General features: G+C 58.5%; 2 protein-coding genes across 3 annotated transcripts; both read right to left on the minus strand.

Moving 5' to 3' along the window:
- Window positions 1–3689: 3689 nt before the first annotated feature.
- On the minus strand, window positions 3690–9505 carry RRP7A (ribosomal RNA processing 7 homolog A). Its single transcript, XM_040987101.1, has 7 exons — window positions 9322–9505; window positions 8450–8592; window positions 7309–7434; window positions 6782–6899; window positions 6450–6547; window positions 6055–6253; window positions 3690–5604 (listed from the first exon to the last, which is right to left on the minus strand). The coding sequence occupies exons 1-7, from the start codon at window positions 9392–9394 to the stop codon at window positions 5519–5521; spliced, it is 843 nt and encodes a 280-aa protein (XP_040843035.1). The 5' UTR covers window positions 9395–9505; the 3' UTR covers window positions 3690–5518.
- A 1878-nt stretch (window positions 9506–11383) lies between these two features.
- On the minus strand, window positions 11384–27052 carry POLDIP3 (DNA polymerase delta interacting protein 3). 2 transcript variants are annotated; one of them, XM_040987115.1, is made up of 9 exons: window positions 26975–27052; window positions 20655–21045; window positions 19933–20019; window positions 18149–18244; window positions 16381–16560; window positions 16002–16079; window positions 14599–14728; window positions 14010–14076; window positions 11384–13192 (listed from the first exon to the last, which is right to left on the minus strand). In XM_040987115.1, exons 1-9 carry the CDS (start codon window positions 27031–27033, stop codon window positions 13015–13017), a joined length of 1266 nt encoding a protein of 421 aa, XP_040843049.1. In that variant the 5' UTR covers window positions 27034–27052; the 3' UTR covers window positions 11384–13014. The 2 variants fall into 2 exon arrangements, with proteins under 2 accessions (XP_040843049.1, XP_040843058.1); XM_040987124.1 differs by lacking the exon at window positions 19933–20019.
- Window positions 27053–27288: the final 236 nt, after the last annotated feature.

The raw sequence follows: 27288 nt of genomic DNA on the forward strand, positions 1-27288 counted from the left end.
GGGTGCTGATTATAATCCCGGCAGCCCCACTTCCCATCCAGCTCCCTGCTTGTGGCCTGGGAAAGCAGTCGAGGATGGCCCAAAGCCTTGGGACCCTGCACCCACGTGGGAGATCTGGAACAGGTTCTTGGCTCCTGGCTGCGGATTGGCGCAGCCCGGCTGTTGAGGCCACTTGGGGAGTGAACCAGCGTATGGAAGATCTTCCTCTCTGTCTCTCCTCTTCTCTATATATCTGCTTTTCCAATAAAAATAAGTAAATAAATCTTAAAAGCAGTGGGTGGCAGTACCACATTGTGGTGGGCTGACTCACCTGCAACACTGACGTGTGTAGAGGCAGTCCAAGGCCCGGCTGCCTCACTCCTGGTCAGCTCCCCACTGGGACAGCAGCAGAGGGAAGCCCAGGTCCCCCCCAGCACCCACATGGGAGACCCAGAAGAAGCTCCAGGCTCCTGGATTCAGACTGGCTCGCTTCTGGTCATTGCATGATTTTGTGGAGTAAACCAGTAGATGGAGGATCTCGCTCTGTGTGTCTCCTTTCTGTAATTCTTTCAAATGAAAATAAATGGTATTCATAAAAAGAAGTCAGGCCACGTACTTGTCACCAACTGTTGGCAGTTTTCAGCCGGAGGGTAGGGGCCTGGCTATGAGGTGGCATTTGGGCGGACAGCGGGCAGGCAGAAGCAGCCTCGCTCTTCACCCATGTTGATGCCTGCAGGCCTCACCAGCACCCCAGCCCTCTCCCCCGGCTGCCCTGCCGCAGAGCGCCCACTTCAGGCGGTGGTTGCCAGGCTGGCCACCACCCATGCCCAGCAGTTTCTCTAGGGGATGCCCAGGAAGCACTGCTGGACGGGCATGGCTCCTGGTGGGCTGTGCCCGCCCTCCGACACAGCCAGGGTGGCCGTGGGAGGCCTCGTGAGGGGCCTGACGTGTGATTCTCCACTCAGTGATGGCTTCAGCCTTGGTCAGTTTCCACTTCCTGGGGTCAAGACACCGTAAACCTTGGGCTAGAGTGCTCAATGCCAGCTAAACTGGATGTTCCCACCCCTTTGGAGTGGCCTGTGTTGAGGCCTTGGGATGCAAGTCAGGTGGGCTCTGGCAAACTGGTATCAGGGGCAGGGCCCACTGCCCCCCAGGCAGCAGAGCCGAGCCCTGGCTGGAAGCACCCGGGATCCCCGAGATGAGTCCCCTCCCCTGACAGGTGGCACCAAGGCCACCCACCATCTTTGTGCTTCCACCTGCAGGGCTGGTACTGAACAGGGATCAGAGGGTCACCTTGGTGAGTGCCACTGTGGCCACAGCCCCTCGCTGTGTGCCTGCTGGCTTCTCAGTTGGTTTAGAATCATATTGGCAACAGTCTGTGCAAGCATAATCCATGATCCTTTTAAATATGTATTTAAATGAATGGCAAAATTAGACAGGTGGACAGAACTGTCTTCCATCTACTGATTCACTCTCCAAATGGCCACAGTGGCCAGCCACCCAGGAGCTTCATCCGGACCCCCATGTGGATTCAGGGCCCAAGCATGGGAGCCATCTTTAGCTCTGTTCTCCGGTGCGTTGACAGGGAGTTGGATCAGAAGCAGAACAGTTGGGGACTCCAACTGGTGCCCACATGGGATGCTGGCATTTTAGGCAGCGGCTTAACCCACTGTGCCCTCATTTTGGTTCGCAGGGTTAGGTCTTGGGTCCATGAGAAAGTCTCCCAACTGCATTCTGGGTCAGTTCCTCTGATGTTTAAAGCACCACAGGGTAATGTGTGCAGCTGCATCGTGTCTCAGAAGTCTGCTTTCATGTATTTGGAAGGCAGGTAGAGATCTTGCAGCCATTGGTTCACTCCCCATATGGTCCCCACACTCAGAGCGGAGCCAGGCAAGGCTGGAAGCCACAGGTGGCAGAGACCCAAGTACATGGCCATCTCCTGCTGCCTTCGAGGGAGCATTAGCAGGGAGCTGACCGGAAGCCAGGCTGGGCCTTGAGCTGGCACCCGCAGAGGATGCCATTGTTGCAGGCGGCAGCTTTACCCACTGCTCCACAATGCTGAGTCCATAGATGATGATGATGATTTAATTGGAAAGGCAAATATACAGAGAGGAAGATCTTCCATCTGAAGGTTCACTCCCCAAGTGGCCGCAACGGCCGGGATTGAGCTGATCCGAAGCCAGGAGCCAGGAGCTTCTTCTGCATCTCCCACACAGGTGCAGGATCCCAAGGCTTTGGGCCCCAGGCCACAAGCAGGGAGATGGAGCATCCGGGATACAAACTGGCGCCCATATGGGATCCCAGTATGTTCAAGGGGAGGACTTTAACCGCTAGGCTATCGCGCCAGGCCCTGGTCATTTTTTTTTTAAAAACATGTAATGTAATGTTTCCCTCAGTTGCCTCCTCCTTTACTTTCTATCTTAAGGAACTCCTCTCCTGCTTTCCCAAGCACAGAGCTGCCCACCAGCTGCCAGCTGTGTTGTGGGATCAGCTGTGTGTGTGTGCACTCGGACACACACGCTTCTGTTGTAGAGGTTTTTGCTATTTCGGTTACTGAGCAGGCAGGAACCCTGAGGCAGCCCCGTGACCATGACAGGCAGGGAGCACCCTCCCCTTCATCGCCCTGCAAGTGCTCTCCCAGAAGGCTGTTTGCCCTCTGGTCTCAGGGGTGAATTTTGCACAAGGTAGCCCCAAAGGGAGGTGGAAGAGGAGCTAGTTGGCACCACAGCCCCGTGTGGCACCTCTGCCACCCAGACTCCTGTTCGGCTACATTTCCCAGCATGGCCTGCATGGCCGAGGTCAGACTGAGGCCCAGGCAGCTGAGGTATCCGAGTTTACGTGGCGGGGCAAGAAATGTCCTTCTGTAAAACAGGACTGTGGCCCCACTCCCCACCACGGGGACCAGTTCAGTCCCAGTCTTGGCAGCAGGGCAGTACTGGAGGGAGGCCATGAGGCCATAGAGGGCGCGGCTGGCAGCCTGGCCTCACTTTGAGCCCTGGCGCCATCTCCCGGCAGCTGCTAGCTCAGCCTTCCGGGTCCTCCGTCTCTCCTGGAATGCTGTGCTCTGATCCACAGGCATGAGTGGGCACACCTGGAGCCTTGTCCTGGCCACTGCTCCAAGGCTGAGAGCTTGTGGGGACAGGAGAGGAGGCAGCATGGTCAGCCTCTTCCCTAGGTCACTGAGCCTTGGGGCTGATGCGAGACCCAGGTTTTTGGGACAGCTCCAAGGAGCAAGAAATGGCTGCCCCAAACGCATGCTTTCCTGTTTACACAAATCTGCACTCATGGCCATGGTGGGGGTACAGTGTGGGCCCCGAAAAGTCTGCCCACTTCACACACACCAGGCGAGTGACTGCCAGTGCAATGGGAGCAGGGAGGAGCTCCAGCCCCAACTCCACATTTCCTAGAAGCACATCAGAAGTGAGAAAATGGGGGTGGCATGACGGTGAGGCAAGGTAAGCTAATGCTTACCACACCTGCATCAGAGGGCAGGTTCAAGTCTCGGCCGTTCCGCTTGCAACCCAGCTTCCTGTCAGTGCACCCAAGGGTAGCCTAAGTGCCTGTTGCTCCCTGCCAACACACAGGAGACCTGGAAGGAGTCAGACTCCTGGCTTCAGCATGGCCCAGCCCAGGCTGTTGCGAGTTTCTGGGGAGGGAACCAGCACAGTAGATGGACGAGCGATCACTTTTGCAAATAAATCTTTCCTAAGTAGGCACAACCAACTGTAGTTTTATTTAAGCCAGGGCATCCAAGAGGCCGTCCACCTTCAGTGTCAGCCTGATCACACAGCTACACTGCGTATTTGGTATCCAGTGTCTGGGTCACTGTGTGGGACAGTCCATTAGACTCATCAAAGAAGCAGGAAGACAGGTGGCTAGGATTGCGATGGGAGGCACTTCTTGCTGCAAAGTCAGCCCCGTGAAGCAGGCAGGTGGCTCTGCTTGCCTGCACCAGGCTGCGAAGAAGCCTGGGCACCCAGGAAGGCAAGGGGGCGGGGAGGGGCCACAGCTCAGTACTGGGCTCCAGGACCAGCCAGTCACATCTCGGCCATCATTCAGCCAGTCCCAGGTCACGAGAGGTGTGAGACAGACAGCCTGCCCTGGGGTGAGTGGCTGAGCAGCTGTGCAGGCCTGGCAACCATGGGCTCGGGCCTGCCAGGGCTTCTTGGCAAGGATTCACCCCCGTTCTCTGCCTACAGCTGTAGCACACCATCAAATTCGTCAGTAGGGAGCTGTTGACACAAGCCATCCAGAAGCTGCAGGTCCTAGTCCTGCTTGTCAAGGGAGCCTGGCAAAGCAGGACGGGGAGGGGGGAACCTCCCTATTCCCCAGCCCCACTGCTGCCTTGATCCTGCAGGGCCATGTGGCGGGGGGGAGGGAGGGTCCTAGAGCCAGGGAGGACATGGGCAGCAGCGGGCAACCCAGGCCTAGCCTGTGGAGGTGAACTCTGACCCTGGCTCCCCAGAGCCCTGAAGGGGTACAGCGACCTGAGAGCCGCTCTTCATGGTGACCACCCTAAAAAACCAACCCAAGGTGAGCTCTCACTCCAGGCCCCTGCCCCAGGAGCTGGCAGGCCATCTTGCGCCGTGGTAGTCATCCCTAGAGGCCAAGGGTAACCTGCTAATCAGAAGTCAGGTAACAGACCCGTTGTTGCAGAATGTTCCAGGTTTACTGCCCTCATATACCCCGCGTGCCAGGCATAGGGCAGTGGACCAACTGCCACCCACAGATCCTGACTTCCAGGACCCCAAAAGACAGCAGAGCGCCTCGTCCCGCCCCACTGCAGGGCACCAGCCACAGGGAGGCAAGGAGACTGCAGGGCCCAGGTCTCTGGGAAGATCTGGCCACCACTGCACACATCACCACAGTGAAGGCCACTGGCTGGCGGCCCGATGGGTCAGGGCCAAGGCGGAGCTGTTTTGCCCCCAGGTATCTCAGGAGCCGCTCCAGCCTGGGTCATGCTTCTCAGGGGGCCTGAGCCTCAGGGGAGCCCACGACAAGAACACTCCCGGATTCAAGCAGGCAGGGCCCACTTTGGCCTCACTTCACCATAACCCTCATGTCTGCAGCGGTTCCAGATGGTGGAGGTGCCAGGCAACCACTACGTATACCTGAACAAGCCCCACCGCGTGGCCGGCGCCATCAGCTCCTTTCTACAGAGCACACACTCAAGCCCAGCTGTAACCTGAGCCCCCCATCTCACCGACGGCCACCCCTATTCCCAGGCCCAGGCTCCACCACAGCAGGGACAGGCCTCCCTGGTCCTCCAGCCCCAAGGTCCCAGAATCTTCCCCTGCCACCCGGCTGCATGAGAAATAAAACCATTCTGTGTTCTCAGGGCTGGCAGCTCTCACAGCCAGCACAGCTTCTCCAGTGGGACGGCTTCTCCTGGACAGCTGTAGGGCAGGGTGGGGAAGGGATGGGGTCTTGGTGGTCGGGCTGTGGCAATCCCTGGGACAGCCACAGCAGCTGGTGTGTGCTGCTCCCTCGCTCCCAGCCTGTGTGCTCAGCGGGGTCCCCGGCACAGGTGCTGGCACACTCAGTAGGGTCGGAACTTGCGCTGGGCCCGCATCAGCTCAATCCTCTGCTTGTCCTCCTCAAACTTCTTGCGCAGCTGTGCGAGATCTGGGGACACGGGGGATGAGCTGTGGGGTGAGCTGTGCCTGCTGTCCTCCCTATTCCCACAGAGGGTGCTCCTCGCAGCTCCCTACCCTCACCCCGTACCACCTGGGCCCTACGAGGGAGCTCTGGGGGCAGAAGGGTGCCTGCCCCTCAGGGATGTGCTGGAGGCCCCAGGCCACGGACCCTGCAGGTCCCAGCTGCACCCACGGGGGAGGCCTCCACCGCAGCGCCACCAGGTGCAGGTGGAACCCAGGTGACTGGCAACTCAAGCCAGAAAGCAGAGCCAAGGGAGACGGAGCACAGGGGTGAGGGGTGATGGGGGACCAGAGGGCTGGCGACATGACCTGGCCGGGACCAGCCTGGCTGCATCAGACACAGGCCGTGAGCATCCAGTCATGGCGCAGCCCTGCAGGACCCTCCAGGGCTGGGCACAGGGCTCCAGGGCTGCCTTACGCTCCATCTTGGTCTCGCGGTGCTGCCAGGCGTAGAAGTTGAGCAGCTCCTTGCGAGCACGTTTCCGCCTCTCCCTCTCCAGCACACGCAGGCTGGCCGCTTCTGTCCGCGGGAGCACGGGCCTCCGGCCCCGGCGTGTCACCTTCACCCAGCCCTCCTCATCGGGGACTCCCTCTTCCTCCTGGGCCTTGGCCTCCTCCTACAGGAAATGCGATCTGTTCGGGGCAGGCTCCGGGGATCCCAGCACCTCCTCTTCCATAGAGGTCCACTCTGGGAATGTGCAGGTGTCTGCTGCCCTCACCCCGACCGACTGGACCCCCAGAGCAGTGTTGGGACGTGGGGAGGAGGGAAGAAGGGAGCCTGAGACCCTCTCCCCAGCCCTGTGAGATCCCCACCTCGGCGATCTTGCGGTCGTATGCTTCCATGAACTTGTCCACCTCCACACGCAGGGCCTCCGGGTCGACCACAGAGTCTGTATAGTCAGCTATCCACTCTGAGGGACACGGAGGGACAAGGAATGGAGGCCGCATGCCTGACACCTGGCTCCACTCAGGACCTCAGGGTCCTGTGCTTCCCAGTGCCCCGGGAGCAGCTCCCCTTTCCCTAAGTCTCAGAGGCAGTCGGGGCCCATCTGCCCAGGCCTCCCCCTGCCCGCTCTCCTTTAAGCTCCCGCATTAACCCCTCAGCAGGCCCTCAGGGAGGCACTGCCGGCCTCAGCAGTACTGACTGTGGACGCCAGTCTTCACGGGTTCACTCTCCGTGGAGACAAGCAAAGGGCCAGTGAGTGTCAGGGCGGCCAGCATCGCCTTCGGCTTCTGGAACACCACGTAGGCCACCTGGAAGCCCTGGGGAGACAGGTCAGGGTGTGGGTGGCCTCCCCACACTGGCCCGAGTCCTCACCTGCTACAAAGCTGGTGGGAGCCGGCCAAGGACCCAGAGATGTTGACCAGAAGTGACCCCCTGTTCCGCACGCACAGGCCCAGAGTGGACAGATGATACTCACACAGCCAACCAGACTCCTGCAGGCAGGGAAGGTGTGGGCTGGAGAGCCAGGAACAGCAGGGCGGCAGCGCTCCTGCGGCAGAGGCCCCGGCCTGGGGAGGAGTCTGCCCTGGCAGGGAGCTTGGGCAGAGCCTGCAGCCCTGCCCGCAGAGATGGATGCCGAGCTCCCACAAAGTGCAATGGGGTCAATGTGGGCAGGAACAGAAGCCCCCACCCCCACGCCCCAGCAGAAGCCAGTCCCGGGAGGCTTACGGGCACAGGCTTCGGGTGGAAGAACTTGGATCCGGGCTCCTCTGGGCCCTCGGCGAGGTCGGGCTTCGCCCGCAGATGCACAGACTGCACAGGGCCACAGGGCCACAGGAGGCGGCTCAGGTGCTCCTGGTGACACAGGGAGGGCAGCGTGAGTGTCCACAGCCCCTCCAGGCCACACCTGAGCAGCCTGGTGGGGGACTCGAGCCCTGGAGGACTCAAGTCACATCTTCCTACCTGGGGAGCTTGCATGTTTTTACTATTTTTAAGTCATTTCCATTTTATTGCCAAGGCAGACAGGTATAGAGAGGGAACATCCATCTGCTGGTTCCTCCCTGCAAATGCCCACAGCAGCCAGTGCCAGAGCAGCCTGGTACCACGAGGCAGGGACGCTCCCTGGGTCCCCAGCACGTCCAGCGGCTGAGCCATCAGTCGGCGCCCAGGGTATGCATCAGCTGGAATGGGAAAGCCAGGATAAGGGCTGCGGGCACCCCAGGGAGACACGCAGGGAGCCACACACCTGTGCATGACCATGGGCTGGGCAGGGAGACACGCAGGGAGCCACACACCTGTGCATGACCATGGGCAGGGCAGAGGCAGCTGGGGACACCCACTCCTCTCAGCACTGCTTCCTTCTCCCACTCGGGGGGCTTAGAAAAATATGATTTCTTTTCTGGAAGTAATGTATTTTAAAACTGAGCAAATCCCCGTCTCTCTTCTGTAAATGCACCGAAGCCTACACAGAACAGCTATGCTAACTGTCTGGAAGTGGGTGTGGAGGTCGGTCTCTGAGGCTTGCTGCAGGTTCTCCTGCGGGTATGTAAGTACCAGCACGTGGGGCCATGGCAAGTGCGAAGCCGACAGCCCACACAGGCACCAGTTCAAATCCTGCCTGCTCCACTTTCGATCTAGCTCCCTGCTAATGCAAGATGCCCCCTGCCACCTTTGAGGCAGACTTGGACAGAGCTCCAGGCTCCTGGCTGCAGCATGGCCCAGCTCCAGCACTGCAGCCACCTGGAAAGTCACCCTGTGGGTGGAAGAGCTCTAACCCCTTCATATATGTAAAACAAATCTTAAAAAGCAAAAGAAAACAAACAGTTCTGAGTAACAGACATACAGCCCCCCACCCCTGGAAGCGGCTCACCTCCGTGCAATATGGGGGAACGTTGAGAACAAACAGGGTGCGCCTCTCCGGCCAGGCCGACTGGGCGCCTGCCCGGATTTTGTGTTCTCGCACATAGAGGCAGTGAAAGGCCCGCTGCTTTTCCGAGAACTTGATTGGGATGGCTGCAAGGCAATCAGCGGTTGGGCAGAGGCCATTCTGGCTGGCTCGCATCCCTTCCTCTCCCCTGAGCCCTCACCCTGGGCAGGCGAGGTCGGGCAGAGATGGGAAGGCCCAACCCCTGATGGACTGTGCTGCAGCCCTGAGACATTCTCGCACCATGTCCCCCTCTGGCCCACTCTGTTCCCCTCGTGTGCTGTCCACTTGGCCCGGCCCACAGTCCCTGGTCCTGCCACCCGCCTCAGGTTCCAGCGCAACCCTCACTTCCCCCAACACCCTCATCCTCTCCCTTCCCCGGCCAGGCCAGAGCCCCTGCTGGCATTCCCTGGGGAGTTTTCTTTTTCATTGGTCTCAGAAACAGGACCAGGAGCTGGGAATTCAGGTGCTCCCAAGCAGCCATCCCTGCTGCCTCCCAGGACGCACGCTCACTAGCAGGAAGCTAAGGGACAGGAAACCCCGGCACTCACTCCCGCGTGGGGAGCAGGTGTTCCTGCAGGCAAAGCCCAAACCTGGCCCCGGGGCCTGGATTCTAGTTTTCTCAGCACCTCTTGGGGGGTGCACACAGGGACAGGGTCGCCCGGGGCAGAGCGTGCGCCGAGCTGGAGCCCCGCGTGGGAAACGTGAACCCACACGGGAAAGCCGTGTGGGCAAGAGGAAGGTGCCGCGTGCGTCCCTGGCCACCGCCTCGCGAAGCCCTGCCGCTCCCCGGGCCGGGTGCCCCCAAGTCCCCTCACCTGAGTAGCCCGGCGGGCTCAGGATCGCCCCCGTGCCACCAGGAGCCGCCGGCTTCCTCCTGCGCGCCACCATCTTGCCGACCGGAAGCAAAGGGGCCGCCGGGAGTTGTAGTTCGGCGCGTTTCCATGACGACAGCACGACGGTTCCGGGCCGGTTCCCGCCCCGCGCGCGGCCCAAGCTTCTTCCCTTAGCTGGCACCGAAGGTTGCGGATGACGCCGTGTCAAGTGCGGGCACCCTGCGCAGCCACCTGTGCCTCAAGCAGCCGCGAGCCGCCTGCGACGATGGCCCCGGGGCGAGGTCAGCCCCAGCCTTCCTGGGGCTTATGGTCCCTGGGGCCTAGGGACGGATGGGGATCTGCGGGGTTGGGGTGGCGGGCGCCCTAAGAGGCCGCGAGGCTGGGAGCGTGGGCGGACAGACGTGGCAGGGGCGTCTCGGGGAGGTGGAAGCCAGGGCAGGGAGAAGGAGCCCCAGCGGCGGGGAGTGCAGCTAGGGGCTGGTGGCCAGGCGGCTCCAGCAGCTGCCGCGCCTCGGCCCTGCGCCCATGGCTAAGCTCGGGCTTACAGCTTGGACCACACTGGGCTGTGTGGCCACTTGGCGAGCAGACCAGTGAGCGAACCCTCCCTGGTTCTCCCACCTTTCAAACTCCTACATAATGGAAAAGGTAGAGAGGGTGTGGTCACAGCAGTGAGTGTACAGAATCTCAAGGACTCCATTTACTGCCTCCACAGCCTTTCCGGTCCCTGGCATCCCCTTCTGCCAGCGCTCGGTTCTTGTGGGTCTCAGTGCAGCCACTAATGTGGCTTCGCTGGTTTCTTCCCTGACTGCTGGGCCTGAGGCTGTTCCGTGTGCAGCAGCCAGCGTCTCCTCTCATGGCTGCCATGGGCGACCAGCCCATCATCTCAGAGCCCTGTGGCTTGCTCCCTGGCCGGCCCGGGCCTTGGTCCTGTCCTGGGGCTCACATCACCCCACTTGTCAGCATCTGGAAGGCCAGCTCCAAGGCAACACGGCCACAGCAAGCCCGGCATCCTCCTCACCAGGGAGCTCATTACCGCCTGGGTGAAGGTCACCTTCCCCGAGCCCCTAGCTGGTTCCTCTGCCGTGGTCTGCTGGACAGCCGAGGCCGGCCCATGACACCTGCTCAGGAGAGGTTCCTTTCCAGTAGGGCTCCTTTCTCTGGGAGAAAGACTGGCAGAAAAGCATGCCCAAATGCCCACACAGTTGGAGCTGGGCAGGAGGCCAGAGCCAGGGACTCCTGTGTTCTCCTGCGTGGGTGTCAGGGAGCCCATCATGCCTGCCTCCAAGGATGTGAAGTAGGCTGCCTCAAACTGAGGCACTCCCGTCACAACAGGCCGCACCAATGGCCAGGCCAAGCACCAGTCCCCCTTTTTTTTGTTTAAAGATTTTGCTTGAAGCATTCTGAGGTGGGTTAGAGAGGAAAGACAGATTTTGTCTCTACTGGCCCACTCCCAAAATGACCACTACGTCCAGCCTGGGCCTGTCCAAAGCCAGGGGCCTGGGGTTGCATCCGCGCCTCGTGCGGGTTGCTGCAGGGACCCAAGCACTTGGACCATCTGCTGCTGCTTTCAGAGGTGTGAGCGGGGAACCGGTCAGGTGTGGAGCAGGCAGCGCCCGTAAGGGACCCCAGCACTGCAGACTGGCTTACCACCACCACTCCCAGCCCACGTTTACTATCACAATAAAGTTAATCAGAATTAGCCAGTTTCTCCTTTCCTAAGGTGTACCCCACCCACAAGCTACATTTCATGCATGAATGGAACATCTCCAAATCAAGGTGAAGGCCACAGGTCTGGTGCCCCTGTTCCCTGCCCCATCAGGGGGCAGTCCATGCTCAACCCTGGCAAGGCACAGTAGGCCTAGGAGATGCGTGCCCAGATGCCAGCGCTCACACCTCCACGGCCACCCAGGCCAGCGGCAGCCAGGACTGCAGGCAGGTGGAGGGCTGGAGCGGTCAGTGCTGAGGCCGAGGCAGACCGTGGCTCTCTGGTGTCAAGCCCCACAAAGGCCACTTCATACCCTATGCTAAGAACACAGCTCAAAGGTAGGAATAACAAACATTTATTCAGAACGGGAAGTACACAGTCACCTCCATCCCCTAATGCCTCTTCCCTCCTCCTGAAGGAGAGACAGCTAACAGAGGGGTGAGGGGCGGGGAAGGATGCCAAGGTGGCTCCCACTTCCCAAGACAACAACCTGCAGGGCAGGGGAAGCACACGGGCCCCTTCCTGTCAACATAGCGTGCGGTCACCCAGAACACAGGGTCCACATGGCCAGTGGGCAAGGGCCACACTCAGGGAAACAGCACTGGTAAGTGTTGTTTGGCCTGGGAGCTTCGGGCAGCACACAGTCTTGGTGGTGACACATTTCCATGCCACTCTGAGGAGTGCCAGCAGTGACTGCTCCCAGCGCGTGGGAACCCGGGCCTGTTGCCTTCCGGCCTTTGTGGGAGGAATGTCATCCAGGTGCTACAGGAACTCGGGTTTGTACCCACCAAGTGGGTCAGGGGAAGCAACTCCCGCTGGAGAACCAGAGAGGAGCTCAGCGGGAGCCTGGCCTGGGCCTCCCTGGCCCGGGCAGCCCAGAGCTGGAGGACTGAGGACGTCCAAACGCTGGTCCCTTCTTGCTTGACAGATGTCACTCCACTGTCTCTTGCTGGGCTGGTTTCAGGCAAGTGCCAGGAGGCCCTCAGTGTTACAGTGCCCTCTGCGTTTCAGGCCTGTGCAATGCGCTGTGCTTGCAACTGCTACTGCCGAGTTTCCAGAAGCGTGCTGCTTAGCTGGCTCCAGCTCTGCAAGCCCACAGTCCCTTTACAATCCCAGCAGGGGTCATGTTGCCCCAGGCTCTACACTGTTCTAGAAACAGAGGCATAGACAAAAGCAGGCACACCTGCCATTTAAACCATCCTCAAAGCCATGATGTTGAACGAAAGGAGGGGGAGCCTTGGAAAGGCCCAACTGGCTGAGAGGCAGGATTTGCACCAAAATCAGGGTGCAGTGAGAGCCCCTCAGAGTGAGGACTGAGGGTGCACAGTGCACACCCCTGCAGTGTCACCTACGAGGCCAAAAGGCCGGGGCTGCACACTGGGCACACAGCACGATTCTATTCCAGGTTGCCTTAAGCGGCTCTGGCCTCCATGCCCAGAAGTGGGGTGCACCTTCCTGGCAGGGCAGAAGCCTCAGTCCACCCTTGCAGACCACCAATCAGGCCTGAAGTCATTCCTGCTAGGAGGGGGACAAGAGGCCCTGCCCCGCTGCCAACCATGCCATCTCCAGCAACGAAACAGGCTGAGGCAAGGTCCCCATCAGAACAGGAAGGGATCCTGTTCACGGCTTTTGTTTGAAAACTTAAACACAAAAGGGAAGATAACCTGTGGCCCGGGCAAGACCGTGGCCCTCAGCATCCCAAGTCTGAGCCGGTGGACCACACACCAATTCCAGCTAAGAAATCCACCTGGAGCTGAAGGGAGGGCAGGCACGCCTGGAGAAACCCAAGCCTACCTTGGTGGTGAGGTGGGAGGAGACAAACACTACAGTACAGGACGAGTGACACACAGAAGGACCCGTCCAGTGGGCAAGCTCCACCCTGGCGGCCTGCCCCGCCTGGGAGGCTGCAGTCCAAGGGCCCATTGGTCTCGAGCTCTGCCCGTGGAGACAGGACAACGCCTCTGCCCCGCTCAGAGCTTGATCTTGAATTCTGTAGGCTGCGTGGTGACGGAAGCCCCGGAGGACTTAAAGAGCGCCTTCAGGATGGTGTCTGGGTCCACTTCAGCCGGAGGGTTGGAGGAGGAAGCGGAGTTCACCCTTCGAGGCAACTCGCTGTCTCTTTTCACGGCAGGGCTGTCACTCAGCCGCCTGTTGGGGAGCAGAGACGGTCCCCCAGTCATTGACACCTGCCATGGCCAGGGCACCCAACACAACACAGTGCTTTCTGCCTCCAATGTGTCCCCCGGTCATGAACCCCAAGGCAGCTGCAGGGAATGGGGCACTAAGCTTGGGGAACACTGTATGTCCCCTTGGGGATAACATACTTTATCACACAATCTGAGGAGGACGAATCAACTGAATTCTACTTAGCCTAGCAATTCCCAAACTTATCGGATCACAGAACCCTAAGAAACACTTTCACAACCCAACTTTGTGTCTGAACACCGTTTAAGAAGTATGTCCAAACCACTTACTTCATTACCCAGGGTTAGAGTCCAGCCTTTCCATATCTCAAAGTCTGTTTTAGGCCTGCCTGCCTATTCTGGGCACCCACTTCCTGCCTATTCTGGGCACCCACTTCCTGCCTATTCTGGGCACCCACTTCCTTCTCTGGAAATGCTGTCCTAGCCCCAACAGTCTAGAACAGTCGTTGGCCACGGTCAGGCACAGGGGCCCAGTGCTCAGGACCGAGCCTGCGACTGTGCTGTCACTCCCTCAGACGATGCACCCTGTGCAGGAGAGACGGGAGCACCTGCTCTCCCTGTCCCTGCCAAGGCTGAGACCAAGGCCGCAATGCTACCCCAGGCAGCACCAAGTGTGGGCAGACAGCAGCATCAACCACTTGGCTGAAATGGAAACCCATGATCGAGCAGCTGTCATAAGAGGAAATGGAATGGATGGCGGTGACACAGCTATGTGTGGCAGGTAAGCAGACAGGCCCCGCCCCGTGGCCTTGGGGACTCACAGCAGGATGGGCTGGTCCGACGTGATAACGTTCCCATTCAGGTGAAGGTTGCACTTCATTGGCTGCCCTGAAAAACCAAAGAAGAGGGCTCAGCTCCTCACACAAGACAAGGCTGCCAGGTTCGGCCGATCCCTGGGCGAGGGGCCCTCTGCTAGGAAAGCAGCCGGAGGCAAAGCAACAACGTGCCCCCTGCCAAAGGCAGCACGGCGTGCCTATCTTGTGAAGCCAGGTACAGAAGGGTGCCTGGCGGGAGGGAGTGAGCAGAGCACGCAGAGGTTCAGATGTCTGTAGACCTAGGGAGAAGTTCAGGAACCTCCCCCATCCAAGGTGAAAAGGTGAGAGGACAGAGGGAAGCAGGTACAGAATAGGGGCAGGCATTGAAAGCAGAGGATTAGCTACTTAAGCTATTGTGCCAGGCCCTCCCCAAACCCTCCTAAGAGAATGCCATGCAGTGAAATGGGTCTCCATTCCTCCTGCACCTAAGGCTGAGTGAAAAGCCAGGGCCCCAGGGACACCCAGATCACGCGCAGAGGTCCCCAGAGGTGTCTGTCCGGGCGCTTTTGATCCACAGGCCTCGTGTCCGACGTACCGTCCAGACAGCGGTTGTTGTACTTCTTGTATGCGGTGACTGCGTCGTCCTTCTTCACGAAGACCACCTCCGCCACCCCGGGGTGGACCAGCCGAGCCCGCTTGAGCGCGCCGCACACACAGAAAAGCTCCTACGAGGACCGATGGCATGGGATTAGGAGCACCGTCCCCCACGCTCTCCTAGGGCCGGGGCTGAAGGATGGCCCCCAACAGGATCTGACGAGGGGCAGGGGGAAGTGGGTCCTCAAGAGGCCAAAACATTTCTCCCGGAGCCGTCACCAGGATGAACTCATGAGCTCAGCAAACACAGGTAACGCTCATCTGGGAAGCTGTGAGCAGCACAAATTCCAGAGCTCTAGTCAGTGAGACCAGGTCCGGGAAGCCGAGACCAAGCCCTCACATGCTAACACCCAAGCCGCTGGCGAGAGGTCAGAGCCACGCAGGGCAGGTCTGAGCCTGGGATCGCACACTGGCTGGGTGGTCTCCAGTAAGGCAGGTAACACCTCAGGGGCTGGTTCCTCCCTGGGGAGAAGAGGGGCCCTACACACTCGCCTCCACGGCTGCTGGGAACACGCCCGAGAGCACCTGTGGACCGCACACCGCACACAGCATCCCACTGCAAGCGCACATTCTACATTCTAACAACTAGGAAACAGGCCGGGGGGCAGGGGAGAGGCCAACGAGCCCACGGCCATTTATTTCTTCATCTGCAACTGCCCCTGTCAGGGCTGTGCTTAAAAATAACTTGTTTTGGGATCTGGCGCAATAGCATAATGGTTAATGGTTAATCCTGAATGTGCCAGGATCCCATATGGGTGGTGGTTCTAATCCCGGCAGTTCCACTTCCCATCCAGCTCCTGCCTGTGGCCTGGGAAAGCAGTCGAAGACGACCCAAAGCCTTGGGACCCTGCCCCCACGGGGGAGACCCGGAAAGAAGTTCCTGGCTCCTGGCTTCAGATCGGCGCAGCATCGGCCATTGTGGCCACTTGGGGAGTGAATCATCGGACAGAAGATCCTCCTCTCTGTACATCTGCCTTTCCAATAAAATAAATAAATCTTTAAGAAAAAAAAAAAAAGAAAAGAACTTACTTCTAACAATAAGAGGAAAAATGCTAACTATCAAAATCATGAATCAGAACTGAAGTTATGATCCCAATTAAATGTTTTGGGTTTTTTCCCTAAGATTTATTTATTTTTATTAGAAAGGCAGATTTACATTGAGAAGCAGATCCCAGTACTCATGCCCAAGTTCCCCCGGGGGACAGCCACAGATTCTTTGGCCAGCTAAGTGTGCACCTGAACCCAGGGGTCCCAGCAAACCCCGAATGGGGTCCTGAGGACGGCCCAGGACCTCGGCCCCGGGACGGGTGGGGCCTGAAAAGCCCGACAGGCCACAGGACTTACCACGATGTCCTCCTCCGTGACACGTGGGTGCAGGTTATTGACGGTCATCTTGGTGCCTTCCAGAGGGCTGAGCACGGGCTGACACACAGACAAGGGGTGAGCAGAGGTCAGGTGGCGGGCGGCCTCTTGCACAGGGCACTCGCCCCCCACCCTCCCCTCCTCAGTGCCCAGGCCTTTCTGGGCCTCTGCTGTTCACCTCGGGATATCAAGACTCCACCTGGTCCCCAGGTGCTTCCTCTGCCCAGCGCCCTAGCAGCTCCCTGCCCCCAGCCAACAAGCTCCTTTGGGGCAGGGTGCCCAGGTCTTGGCTTGTGTATGCAGGGCACACAGAGCTCATACTCCTTGGTACAGTCTAACAGGATAGCCACCCCCACCTCACCTCCGCTGGCGGCAGCTCTTTGGGGGACTCCTCCTTGTTCACCAGCGTGCGGGACATGTTGGTCAAAGCCTTTGTTCGCACCGAGGAGGCGAGTGCAGGGGCTGTGTAAGCGTCATTCTGCACCACCTTGGTGAGAGGGAGGGGCTTGGACACGGACAGCTTGGAACTGTTCAGCCCAGTCTAAACAAAAGGCAGGACGCAACGTGAAGAGCTGGGCTCTGCACTCAGAAGCCACCCAGCGGCCCACACTAACAAATGCAGGGCCCTGGGGTGCCCCCAGCTCCCATGTCCTTCAGCAGTCTAGAGAAAACAGACTGTCCACTGCCTGTGACATCCCACATACCAGGGGAAGAGAGGACCAGTGCACAGCCCAAGCACATGGTCAGAGAAGCTGCTTCCCAGTGCTGGAAGCTTCCACACGGCTCTGATGGAGAAACACACCCCCGAGTCAGAAAGCTGCCAGGCTGGCAGCCCAGCTCCACTGAAGATGGCCGGGGCTCGCAGGCACTGGCGCAGGCAGAGCAGGAAGACAGCAGGCCCAGCTGGCCCAGGTCGGGGTCAGTCCACCTGCTCCTCCCTGCCTGCAGGAGGTTCCGTTCCCTTGCAGCATCCACACACCTCCAGCACCAGGACAGAGGCTGGCTGCCCACGTGATCCAGTGAGCCTGCTCAGGAGCTCTGAGATACTGAACCCTCAAGGCCCAACTGCTCAGGTGGCAGCAAGAGGACTCTTGGTCAAGGCCTAGCACCTTCCCCACCTGTGTTGGCCACTGGAAGGCCAGTGGAGACTCCCTCAGTGCCAGACCAGCAGCCTCAGACCACCACGGCCTGCACTTACTAGACAGACACCAACTGGTACCACTCAATGATACACAGCAGTCCAAGATTCATTAGTAATGGAAGACTGGCCAACCTAGGTGGGGGATCACTCCCGAAGGTAAGACGGCAGAAGCGCCTGCTCAGGGAGCTGGCTGGGCAGCCAGGTTGCCTGCCTGAGACACTGTGTCTCCTCTCCAAGATGAATGACCAGCACTCTGGCCTGGCCGCTCTTCCTGCACGAGGCTGCACAGGCCGAAACCCACGGGTCAGGTGCTTGCTGTCGCTAACACGCAATAGCAAGACCCTGCTTCCCATCCAGCTCCCTGCTGTGGCCTGGGAAAGCAGTCGCCAAAGCCTTGGGACCCTGCACCCGTGTGGGAGACCCAGGGGAGGCTCCAGGCTCCTGGCTTCGGATTGGTTCAGGGGCAGCCGTTGCAGCTACTTGGGGAGTGAATCAGCGGATGGAAGATCGTCCCCTCTGTCTCTCCTCCTCTCAGTATATCTGACTTCCCAATAGACACAGATAAATCTTTAACAAATAATAAATATTTAAATATCTAAAAGAAAAAAATCTTTAAAAAAGGCTGGGGCTGTATCGTACAAAGCCACCACCTGTAGCACCAACATCCCATTGGGTGCCGCCAGTTCAGGTCCCGCCTGCTCCACTTCCCATCCAGCTCCTGCTAACGTGCCTAGGAAGGCAGCAGGGTGGTCCAAGTGCTTGGGCCCTCGCATCCACACAGCAGAGCCGGAAGAACCTTCTAGCTCTGGCTTCAGACTGGACCAGCTCTGCCTGCCGTGGCCATTTTGAGAATAAACCAATGGATCAAAGACTTTCTGTCTCTCACTTTCTCTCTACCCCTACCTTTCCAATAGAAACACAGAGAGGGGGGATTGTCCCATTCGCTGATGAGGTGCACATGACAACAACAAAAGGTGAACCGCCATACCGCGCCATGGAGAAAGCTGCCAGAGGCTGTAAACTTCATCTGTTTAGCAGGGAGAGGAGTCAGAGCGTCGTCATCTTCATCCAGGTCATACAAGTTCTAAGGATAAAGAAATGTAAGCTGGTGTGGCACGCAAGCCCTCACAGCAGGGTGGGGACCGCCTCCCAGCCAAGGGCTCCCCTGAAGCATCTTCAGAGAGCAATGCCCACTGGGCCTCCTACTCCTGCTAGTCATGTGCTGTTCAACCTGAGGAAAACACTTTAGTTAGGCCACCGCTGTGTCCATCACCACCTGGGACATAGTCACATGTCACTTGCCCGTGTGCCCTTCTCCGGGAATCCGGCCTATGGAAGTACACAGACCCTCGACAGAACTCTGTTCAGGGCCAGTGTCACGGCATAACGAGTCAAGCTGCTGCCAACAGTCCTGGCATCCCATATACATGCTGGTTCGTATCCCTGCTGCTCTACTCCCTGCTAATGCTGCTGGGGAAAGAATGGAGGATGACCCAAGTGCTTGGGTCCCTGTCCCACGTGGAGGACTCAGAGCCCCTGGCCCCTGGGCTTGGCCTGGCCCGGCTCCGGCTGTTGGGGACATGGGGAAATGAATCAGAAGTTAGAAGACTGACGAGCCTGCAACTCTTCCAAAACAGCCTTCCTGAATCCAATGATGCAGCAGAGCTGGGTCAGCCCCGACCTCCAAGGCTAGCACCCCACAAGGGAGTCTGGCCGCTCCCCACTAATGCATTGGAAGGCAGCTGACGAAGGCCCAAGCCCTTGGCTCTGTGTCGCCCACAAGGGAGACCTGGATGCAATTCCACGCTCCTAGCCTCAGCCCAACCCAGCCCCAGCCACTGCAGACATTGGGAGGAGTGAACGAGCAAATGGAAAAGTGTTTTTCTGAAACACTCTCAAATAAATAAAAATTTTAATTAAAAAAATATTTTTTCCTTGTGGGGTTAGTGTGATGGCTCAACTGGCTAATTCTCTGTCTGGAAGCATCAGCATCCCAAATGGGCTCCAGCTATCCTGGCTGCTCCACTTCCATCTAGCTTCCTGCCTGTGGCCTGGGAAAGCAGTCGAGGACGGCCCAAAGCCTTGGGACCCGCACACATGTGAGAAACCCAGAGGAGGCTCCTGGGTCCTGGCTCTAGATCTCATCAGCCCTGCCTGTTGCATCTATTTGGAAGTGAACCAGCAGGTGGAAAATCTCTCTGCCTCTCCTTTCTGTGAATCTGCTTTTCCAATAAAAATAAATCTATCTATTTTTTTTGTTTTAAGTTTCTTTGTAACACAGACTAGCAAGCCAAACGTGTTCTATGGCTTGGTCAGAACATCCCCGGAAGGCCCATGTGTTAAAGTCTGGTCCCAAAGTTTCAGGATGATGGAATGAAGAGGCAGAGATGGGAGCTGAGCCCAGGATCGGCAACGGGGCCTTAAGAGTGGCCGGACCAGATCCCACTGTAGGGAACACACACACACACACACGCTTTTTGCACAGCGACGCTCTGGCTTACTGCAGCACTGTGCCAATAACAAAGTCCTCACAGTGGCAGTGAGCCTCCACAGCCAGGGTCCACAGCGATCTTTCCTTCATACATAACTTTCCTCAAGAACTCGGGTACAGCAACTACCAGCCGATTAACACGGACGCCGTCCTCCAACACTTTGCACCGGAAACCTCGGGCCAGGCCTCAGTCAGCTCACCCAGCACGCCTTGTCCACACACGCACACACGCGCTCTCTCCCAGGGACATGCTCACGTGTACGGGTGCACTCTCACTCTACCTGTTTGGGCTGGTGGTTATTGACCACGTTGATTCTCATTCCAGCAGGATTAGCGTGAAGTGGCACCATGGCCTTCTGCTGTGGGACCTAGAAACACCCAGCAGTCACAATTCATCCCTTCCGGGGCACCTATGCTCCCGAGTGGGCAGCTGGACTGTCACTGCGGGGCAAGCAGTCTGGCTTCAGGTGGAAGGCCCTGAGTGTCCCAGCTCGTACAACAAGCTCCATTCATTCCAAAGACCACACTGTGATGCGCACTGGACTTGGGAACCCTGACTCAGCCAGTGTGTGCTCCCACTGTCCCGAGATCAAAGCTGCCGTGAGGATGACACTGCTCCCCTCCCTGTGCAAGGCAGCCGGGGCATGGGACCAGAGCCTGAGCTAGCCCCGGCCCTCCCGCTGACACTCAGTATTCACACCTCCAGGACAGACTCATCACCCCAGAAGATCATGTTGGGGTACAGCGAGGTGAGAAGCAACAGGATGATGTATCTGTCACACGGCATGCCCACACTCAGCAGAGGCCTCCCCCCTAGCTTAGCTAGGAACACACTCCGTTTCTGCGGTGCGCCCTCTGACATAAACCTCCTCATACAGTTAGTTACCTGGCAAGCACACACACAAAAGGCCTTCCTGAGCACCTACGAGCTGCAAGAACTTGGGAGAACTGCCCACTGCCCACACTCGTGCTCTGCCCTCCGGAGAACCGTGCCACAGCCCACCTGAATGGTCTTGGTGAGCTTCAACGCCGGCGTCACCATCCCGACCGGCGGGCTCATGAAGGCTGCAGGCGAGCTCCTCTTCAGGCTGATCTTCTCCCGGGCATCAGCCACCTGCCGGGGCTTCTGGGGCACCGCACTCTGCTGCTTGCGCGAGTTGAGCATCTCCCGGGCATCCTGCACTTGCCCTTTGATTCGAAACCGGGCATCTTTCTGCAGCAGCTTCTCTCGGGCATCCTTGACCCCCAGCTTGAGTCGGGCATCAGAGATGCCAATCTTCTGCCGAGCGTCAAACCTCTGCTGGAAGGCAGCCGTGCGTGCTGGTGGGCTGAGAAGGCTCTGCTGGATCCCAACTCGAGCCCGGATACCTCCAACCCCTGGCCTGGCATTCAGCCTGAAAAAACACATCACAGAGCTAAGCGGGCCTGGATATCAACAGCAGCCCACAGGAGCAGGATGTGGGATACTGCGAGAGGCCTGCAGAACCAGAGAGCAACTACTGGCCTGTGCCCTGCAAAATAAGGGGGCCCACAGAGGCTCATGTCGGCACAGAACGGTTCACCTGCTTGGGGCCCACCACCCACACGGGGGGGTCCTGGCTCAGCCTGGCTTCTGCTGACTGTGTGCCCCCACCCCGGGCTGGGTGAACCTAAGCTTTATGGTCCAGGGCATAACAGCCACGGACACTAGTGGGGTTCTGCTTCATGGTAACTCCAGCAATCTGCAGCTGTACTTAGGCACCCTGGATGGATGGGAACATGACACACACTCCTTGATAAAGACCCACCCTCAGGACCCACTGGCGGATAAGGTGTTCCCAGTGCCTTTTTGGTTTTAAGATTTATTTACTTTCATTTGAAAGGCAGGGTTACAAGTGACAGAGAGCCAGAGAGATCTCCATCCACCGGTTCATTCCCACACAACAATGGCTGGAGCTGAGTCAGTCTGAAGCTGGGAGCTTCTTCCCGGTCTCCCCTGGGTGCTGGGGACCAAAGACTTGGACCATCTTCCACTGCTTTCCCAGGCACACCAGTAGGGAGCTGGATCAGAAATGGAACAGCCAGGACTTGAGCCTGCACCCATATGGGAAGCTGGCACCACAGGCAGAGGCTTAACCAGCTATAGCACAGTAGTGGTCCCCTCCCCCACCAGCACTCTGAAAGTCTCTCACACTGCTGCTGCTGCTGAGGCTGGCGAGGTCCTCCTCCTAACAGGGCAGAGGCGCTGGACTACCAGCACCACGAGTCAGATGAAACTAAGGCTGCTAGGACGCCCCCAGGTGAACCCACTTACTCATCACTGACACTGAAGACACAGACGTGGGGCCAGGCAGTCTGGCTACCAGCAGGAGGCTGGCTCACTGCCCAAATGGCCGCCACAACCCGTGCTGGCCAAAGCCAGGACACTCAGGCTGTCCCTGCACGTCTGAAGGGATCTAGATCGGAAGTGGAGCAGGCAGGTCTTGAACTGGTGCCCAGGAAGAGATGACAGCACTGGTCCCTGAACATGCAACTTTAAACCTGCCACGCCTGTGAACTGTCCACAGTCTATAAATGAGAAGAGACTGAAGACAACTGCTGTGTCAAGACCAGAGCTAACAACAGTGAAAACAGTTTAAGCTTCACTGTCTTTAGTGAAAATACCAATAAATTAGTAAGGACCAGGACATGTGTTACAACCCTTGCATGTTGGCATCCCAGATGGGAATGGCATTCTGCTGCCAACCCAGTGCCCTGCTAACGCAGCGCAACAGTCAGTCCGAAATGGCCCAATGCCCATGCCTCGGGCCACTCCCAGCATGTCAGGGTGAAGTTCTGGTCTCCTGGCTTCAGTCTGGCCCAGATCAGCTACTGCGGCCCTTTGGGGCCCCCCCTGCTTCAGTCTGCCCTTCTTTTTAAAAGAAAAAAAAAAAATAAAGATTTATTTATTATTGGAAAGTCAGATATACAGAAAGGAGGAGACACAGAGAGGAAGATCTTCCATTTGCTGGTTCACTCCCCAAGTGGCCGCAATGGCCAGAGCTGAGTCACTCCGAAATCAGGAGCCAGGAGCTTCCTCCAGGTCTCCCAAGCGGGTGCAGGGTCCCAAGGCTTTGGGCCGTCCTTGACTGCTTTCCCAGGCCAGAGGCAGGGAGCTGGATGGGAAGTGGGGCTGCCGGGACACGAACCGGTGTCCATATGGGATCCTGGCACTTCATGACAAAGACTTCAGCCACTACGCTGCCATGCCAGGTCCCAGGACCCCATTTTAAGTAATCTTTCATAATCAGCACAGATCACGTGGCACTATGGCGTTGTCGGTTAAGCTTCTGTTTCAGTGACCAGATCCCACACCGGACTGCCTGAGGTCAAATCCCACTTCCACTTCCGATCCAGCTTTCCACTAATATGCCCTGGTGGTGATGGGTAAGAGCCCAAGTCCCTGAGTTTCCACCATCCCAACTGGATTCCAGATGGCATGCCTGGCTCCGGGTTTGGTCTCGCCCACTCTTGACTGCTGTAGGCATTGGGGGTCAATCAGCAATTGCAGCGTACATCTCCTCAGGTCCTTGAGAGATGATAATAAACTTGAGGGAAAAGGGAGACCAAAAGAGAAAAACATGACAAATGCTAAAACGTCCCAAGATTTAAAAAAAATTGCAGGGGTCAATGCAGCGATGTAGTAGGCTAATTCTCTGCCCGCTGCCTTGGCATCCCATATGGTACCAGTCTCAGTGCCAGCTGCCCTGCTCCTCTTCCCGTCCAGCTCACTGCTTGTGGCTGGGGAGAACAGGCAGCACGGCTCAGGCCTTGGGCCCCTATGTCCACACGGGAGACCTGGACGAAGCTCCTGGCTCCTACCTTCAGACCTACCAAACTCTGGCTGTTGTCTATCTGGGAATGAACTAGAAGGTGCACGATCTCTCTCTGTGACTCTTTCAAGTAAGCATCAAGCCCAGCAGTTAGACACCGCACCACACAGGTGAGCGTCCTGGCGTCCCCATTCCTGACTCCAGTGTCCTAATGCGAGCCCGGGGACGTGGTGACAGGGCAGGTGACCGCCACCCCTTCAGTCCCAGCCACAGGTATCTGAGACGCCCAGCAACAGCCTGGGCATCACTGTCCACAGAACCTGGAAGAAACAGGGAAACAAGGAAAGAAGCAGTCCCTCTGCGCCTACGCCTGCTACTTCAGCTCCAGCATCTGATCAGCCATTCCAAAAAACACCAGACCCCAGGCACCCAGCACGCACTCACTGAGGCCAGACAGCAGGCAGCACTCGGGCCCCACAGGCACAACACCTTTGGGGAAGACGAGGCAGGCACCTATGCTGGCATTCCACCTATGCTGGCCAGGCACTGCTGAGACTTGCCAATCTGACCTCCCAATAGAAAAATAAATAAATCTTAACAAAATAAAAAGTATTTCAAAAGCAGAGACAGTAAATGAATCTTCAGACTACTGGTTCATTCCCCAAATGCCAGCAAGAGCCAGGGCTGGGTCAAGCCAAAGCCAGGCACTCCACCCAGGTCTCTCCAGGGACATAACTCACCCTAGCAGGTACCCGAGCAGGAAGCCGGAAGCGAGCAGGTGGGAAGCAGGCACCTCAAGTAGCAGTAAGACTCCCTAACTGCCCATCGCAGCCCGTTCCAGCACAGCTCAGCCTCACAGCTTCACTGGGGACCACTGGGGTACCCTTGGCACAAGCCCCCCTGGACCAGGTCCTCCCTACACCCCTGGCTGGCAGTGGGCCTCCAAGTGGCAGTCAGGGTAGGGTCTCTAAGAGCCAGCACTGCTCTGCCTTCTGGCTCCACGAGGGCAGATGGCCAGGCTGGAGGACTCGGACCCACGAACGGCCCTGGATTAGTATAAAGCAGACTTTAATCCATGAGATTTTACGGGTCAACGAAGGAGCATGCTGATTTTTACAGGAGACCACACAGCGCCAACACCGTGGAGGGCAAATCCTGAACTAGGCACTTTAGAAAAACATGAAGGCGGGTCCGGCACGATCGTGTAGTGGTTAAAGCCCTCGCCTTGCACGTGCCAGGATCCCATATGGTCACTGGTTCTAATCCCGGTGTCCCTGCTTCCCATCCAACTCCCCGACTGTGGCCTGGGAAAGCAGTTGAGGATGGCCCAAAGCCTTGGAACTCTGCACCCGTGTGGGAGACCCAGAAGAGCTCCTGGCCCCGGACTGGTTCAGCTCCAGACGTTGCGGCCACTTGGGGAGTGAACCATCGGATGGAAGATCTTCCTCTCTGTATATCTGCCTTTCCAATAAAAATAAATAAATCTTAAAAAAGAAAAGAAAAACATGAAGCTGCTATCCCCTTACCAAGTTCCACTTTATAAACCCAATTCTGCAAGTTATGCAACAACTCGTTTCCTCCCCTGCATGGTTAGGGCTACCTTCTCTTTACAGTATTTCAACAAAGCAAGCAAGCACCAAACACTCGGCCCAGACGCCCAGCACACAGGACGGCCGGCCTGCAGCTGCTCCCGGCAGCGGCCCCAGACTGGGACCATGGAGGGGCTCCCCCACTCCCTCCAGACTGCAGTCGGCCTCGGCCTGGAAACAGGCCATCTATTCTAAGGGCAGAGGCCAACATGGTGAGTGTGCGCAGGGCAGACCTGACCCCAGGCCCTTTCCGCCCCAATCCCTTCCCGTTCTAGAAGTTCGCATCGAGCAATCTGTTGACCGTCCACGGAGGGTCCTGGTAGAAGAGAATGGCTGCCAAGGAGGCCAACTCCCTGGATGAGCGCTCAGCCGCGGGCCAGGGTCCCTCCCTCCACAGCCACCTGCTGCTGCCTCCGCTCTCACCAGCCCCTCCTAGGACAACTCTGGTAGGCCAAGCTGCTAGAATGTCCTTCGTGCAAGGCCCAGGACCACCAGTGTCCACAGCCCCGAGCGGGGAGTGTGTGCCTTCTGCATTCAGAACCCGACACACACAAGTTTAATGCACTCCCTACCCACTGGAGGACACCTGTTAGGACAAGAGACCTTAGCCTGCCTCTCTGTGCTGACTGGAAGCCGCGATGAAATTTCTAGTCCCAGAGCGACTTGGGGTTCCTCTATGCCAGCCTCCCTGCCTGTACCCCTGCAGCACGCACATCCGTGTCTGACTTTGCCAGGGCTTCTAGGAGGGCAGCCCTGATGTCTGGGCCTCCATCACCATGTGAGAGACCCACTGGACTCCTGCTGTGGGTGCAGCCCAGCCCTGGGGGTTGCGACCTTTTGGAAAGCCAACCAGCACCTGGAGGACTTCTCTCTGCCTTTCAAGTAAGCATCTTTTTAAAAAGCCTTTAACGCTGCTGCTGACAGAGCTAAGAGCCATTAAGCACATCACATCGGACTCTTTTCAAAGTGCTGTAAGTACACGGTAAGCACCAAGAAAATGCAGAAGGGGAAGGTCAGACAGTTTGCCGAGAAAGGCACAGGAGGCGGCAGAAGCAGAAGGCGGCTCGCACATCCACCACCTGGCTCCTGCCACGCAGAGCGAAGATCCACCCCAAGCCAGCCTCTCAAGTAAAAGTTCAAACTACAAAAACCTATCCACCTCTCCTTTTCATCCTTTCCACACCCTAGCAGAGGCACCACTGCCAGACCCTAACGATGGCTCCCACAGCCAAGGATGCCAGCCAGGCGTTCAGGCCCGGCGGGGAGCGTGGGGGCGCTCGAGGGGCGAGCAGAGCCTGGGCCCCCCAGGAGTCCGCAGCCGTCCCCCCCGAAGCCAGCCCTCGGAGAAGGGGGTCCCAACACGCCGGCGGCCGGTCCGGAGCACGAAGCGGCAGAAACGCTCCAGAGGGAGCGCGCCCCGAAGAAGGCGAGCAGCGTCCGGGGGAGCCTGCAGCTGCAAGGGGTCTGCAGCAGGTGCGCGCCCTGCAGCCCGGCCCCACTCGGGGTGCTTCTCGGCCAGCACCTGCGCCTCCAAGGCCCCCCGAGGCGTCGACCCCCGCGCCCCGCTGCCTCTGGACAACCTCACAAGCGCCCCCGCGCCAGCCCAAGTCGGACGCCGGGCCACCGGGCTTCCCCGCTCCACCCAGGGGTCTGAACTCGAAGGTTGGCGCAAAGCCTGCAGCTCGGGGACCCCGCCCCCAGCCGAGGGGAAGGGCTGCGTCCCCCGGGTCCGGAGCTGAGGGAAGGGCTGCGTCCCCCACCCCGACCCACTCCTCGCAAGCCGGATCCCGGCCTCCCCGGCCCGCCCTCCCCGACGCCTGTGCCGCCGGTCCGCGGGCGGGCAGGAGCCAGGCCCTCGGCGCCGCGTCCCGGCTGCTCCCTCCTCCAGCCCGAGGTCCGCGGGCCTCAGACCCCGAGCCCCGACAGCAGCAAATGTCGCTCACCGCCCCTTGGTCGCCGTCCCGCGCTTCCGGATGAGCTCGTCCAGGGAGAGGTCCGCCATCTTGCGCCGCTCCGACGCCCTCGGCCCGGAGTCCGCCCCCAGGCAGCCGCTTCCGGCGTACGGCCCACGCACTCTTGCGGCTGCGTAAATCAGACCAGGGCCGGAAGGGGCGGGCCGTTTCCCTTGAGCCTTCGCGATGCCGGCTGCTTATCTGCATATGGCGGGTGGGCCAACCCCCGATCTTTTACTCTCCGTAGACGAGCAAATATCGTGAAAACTGGTAGTAGAGCATTCTCTAACAAGTCGGGTAAACTC

Source organism: Ochotona curzoniae, unplaced genomic scaffold (assembly GCF_017591425.1).
Source record: "Ochotona curzoniae isolate NIBS_2020 unplaced genomic scaffold, NIBS_Ocur_1.0 contig_1014, whole genome shotgun sequence".
Lineage (NCBI taxonomy): Eukaryota > Metazoa > Chordata > Mammalia > Lagomorpha > Ochotonidae > Ochotona > Ochotona curzoniae.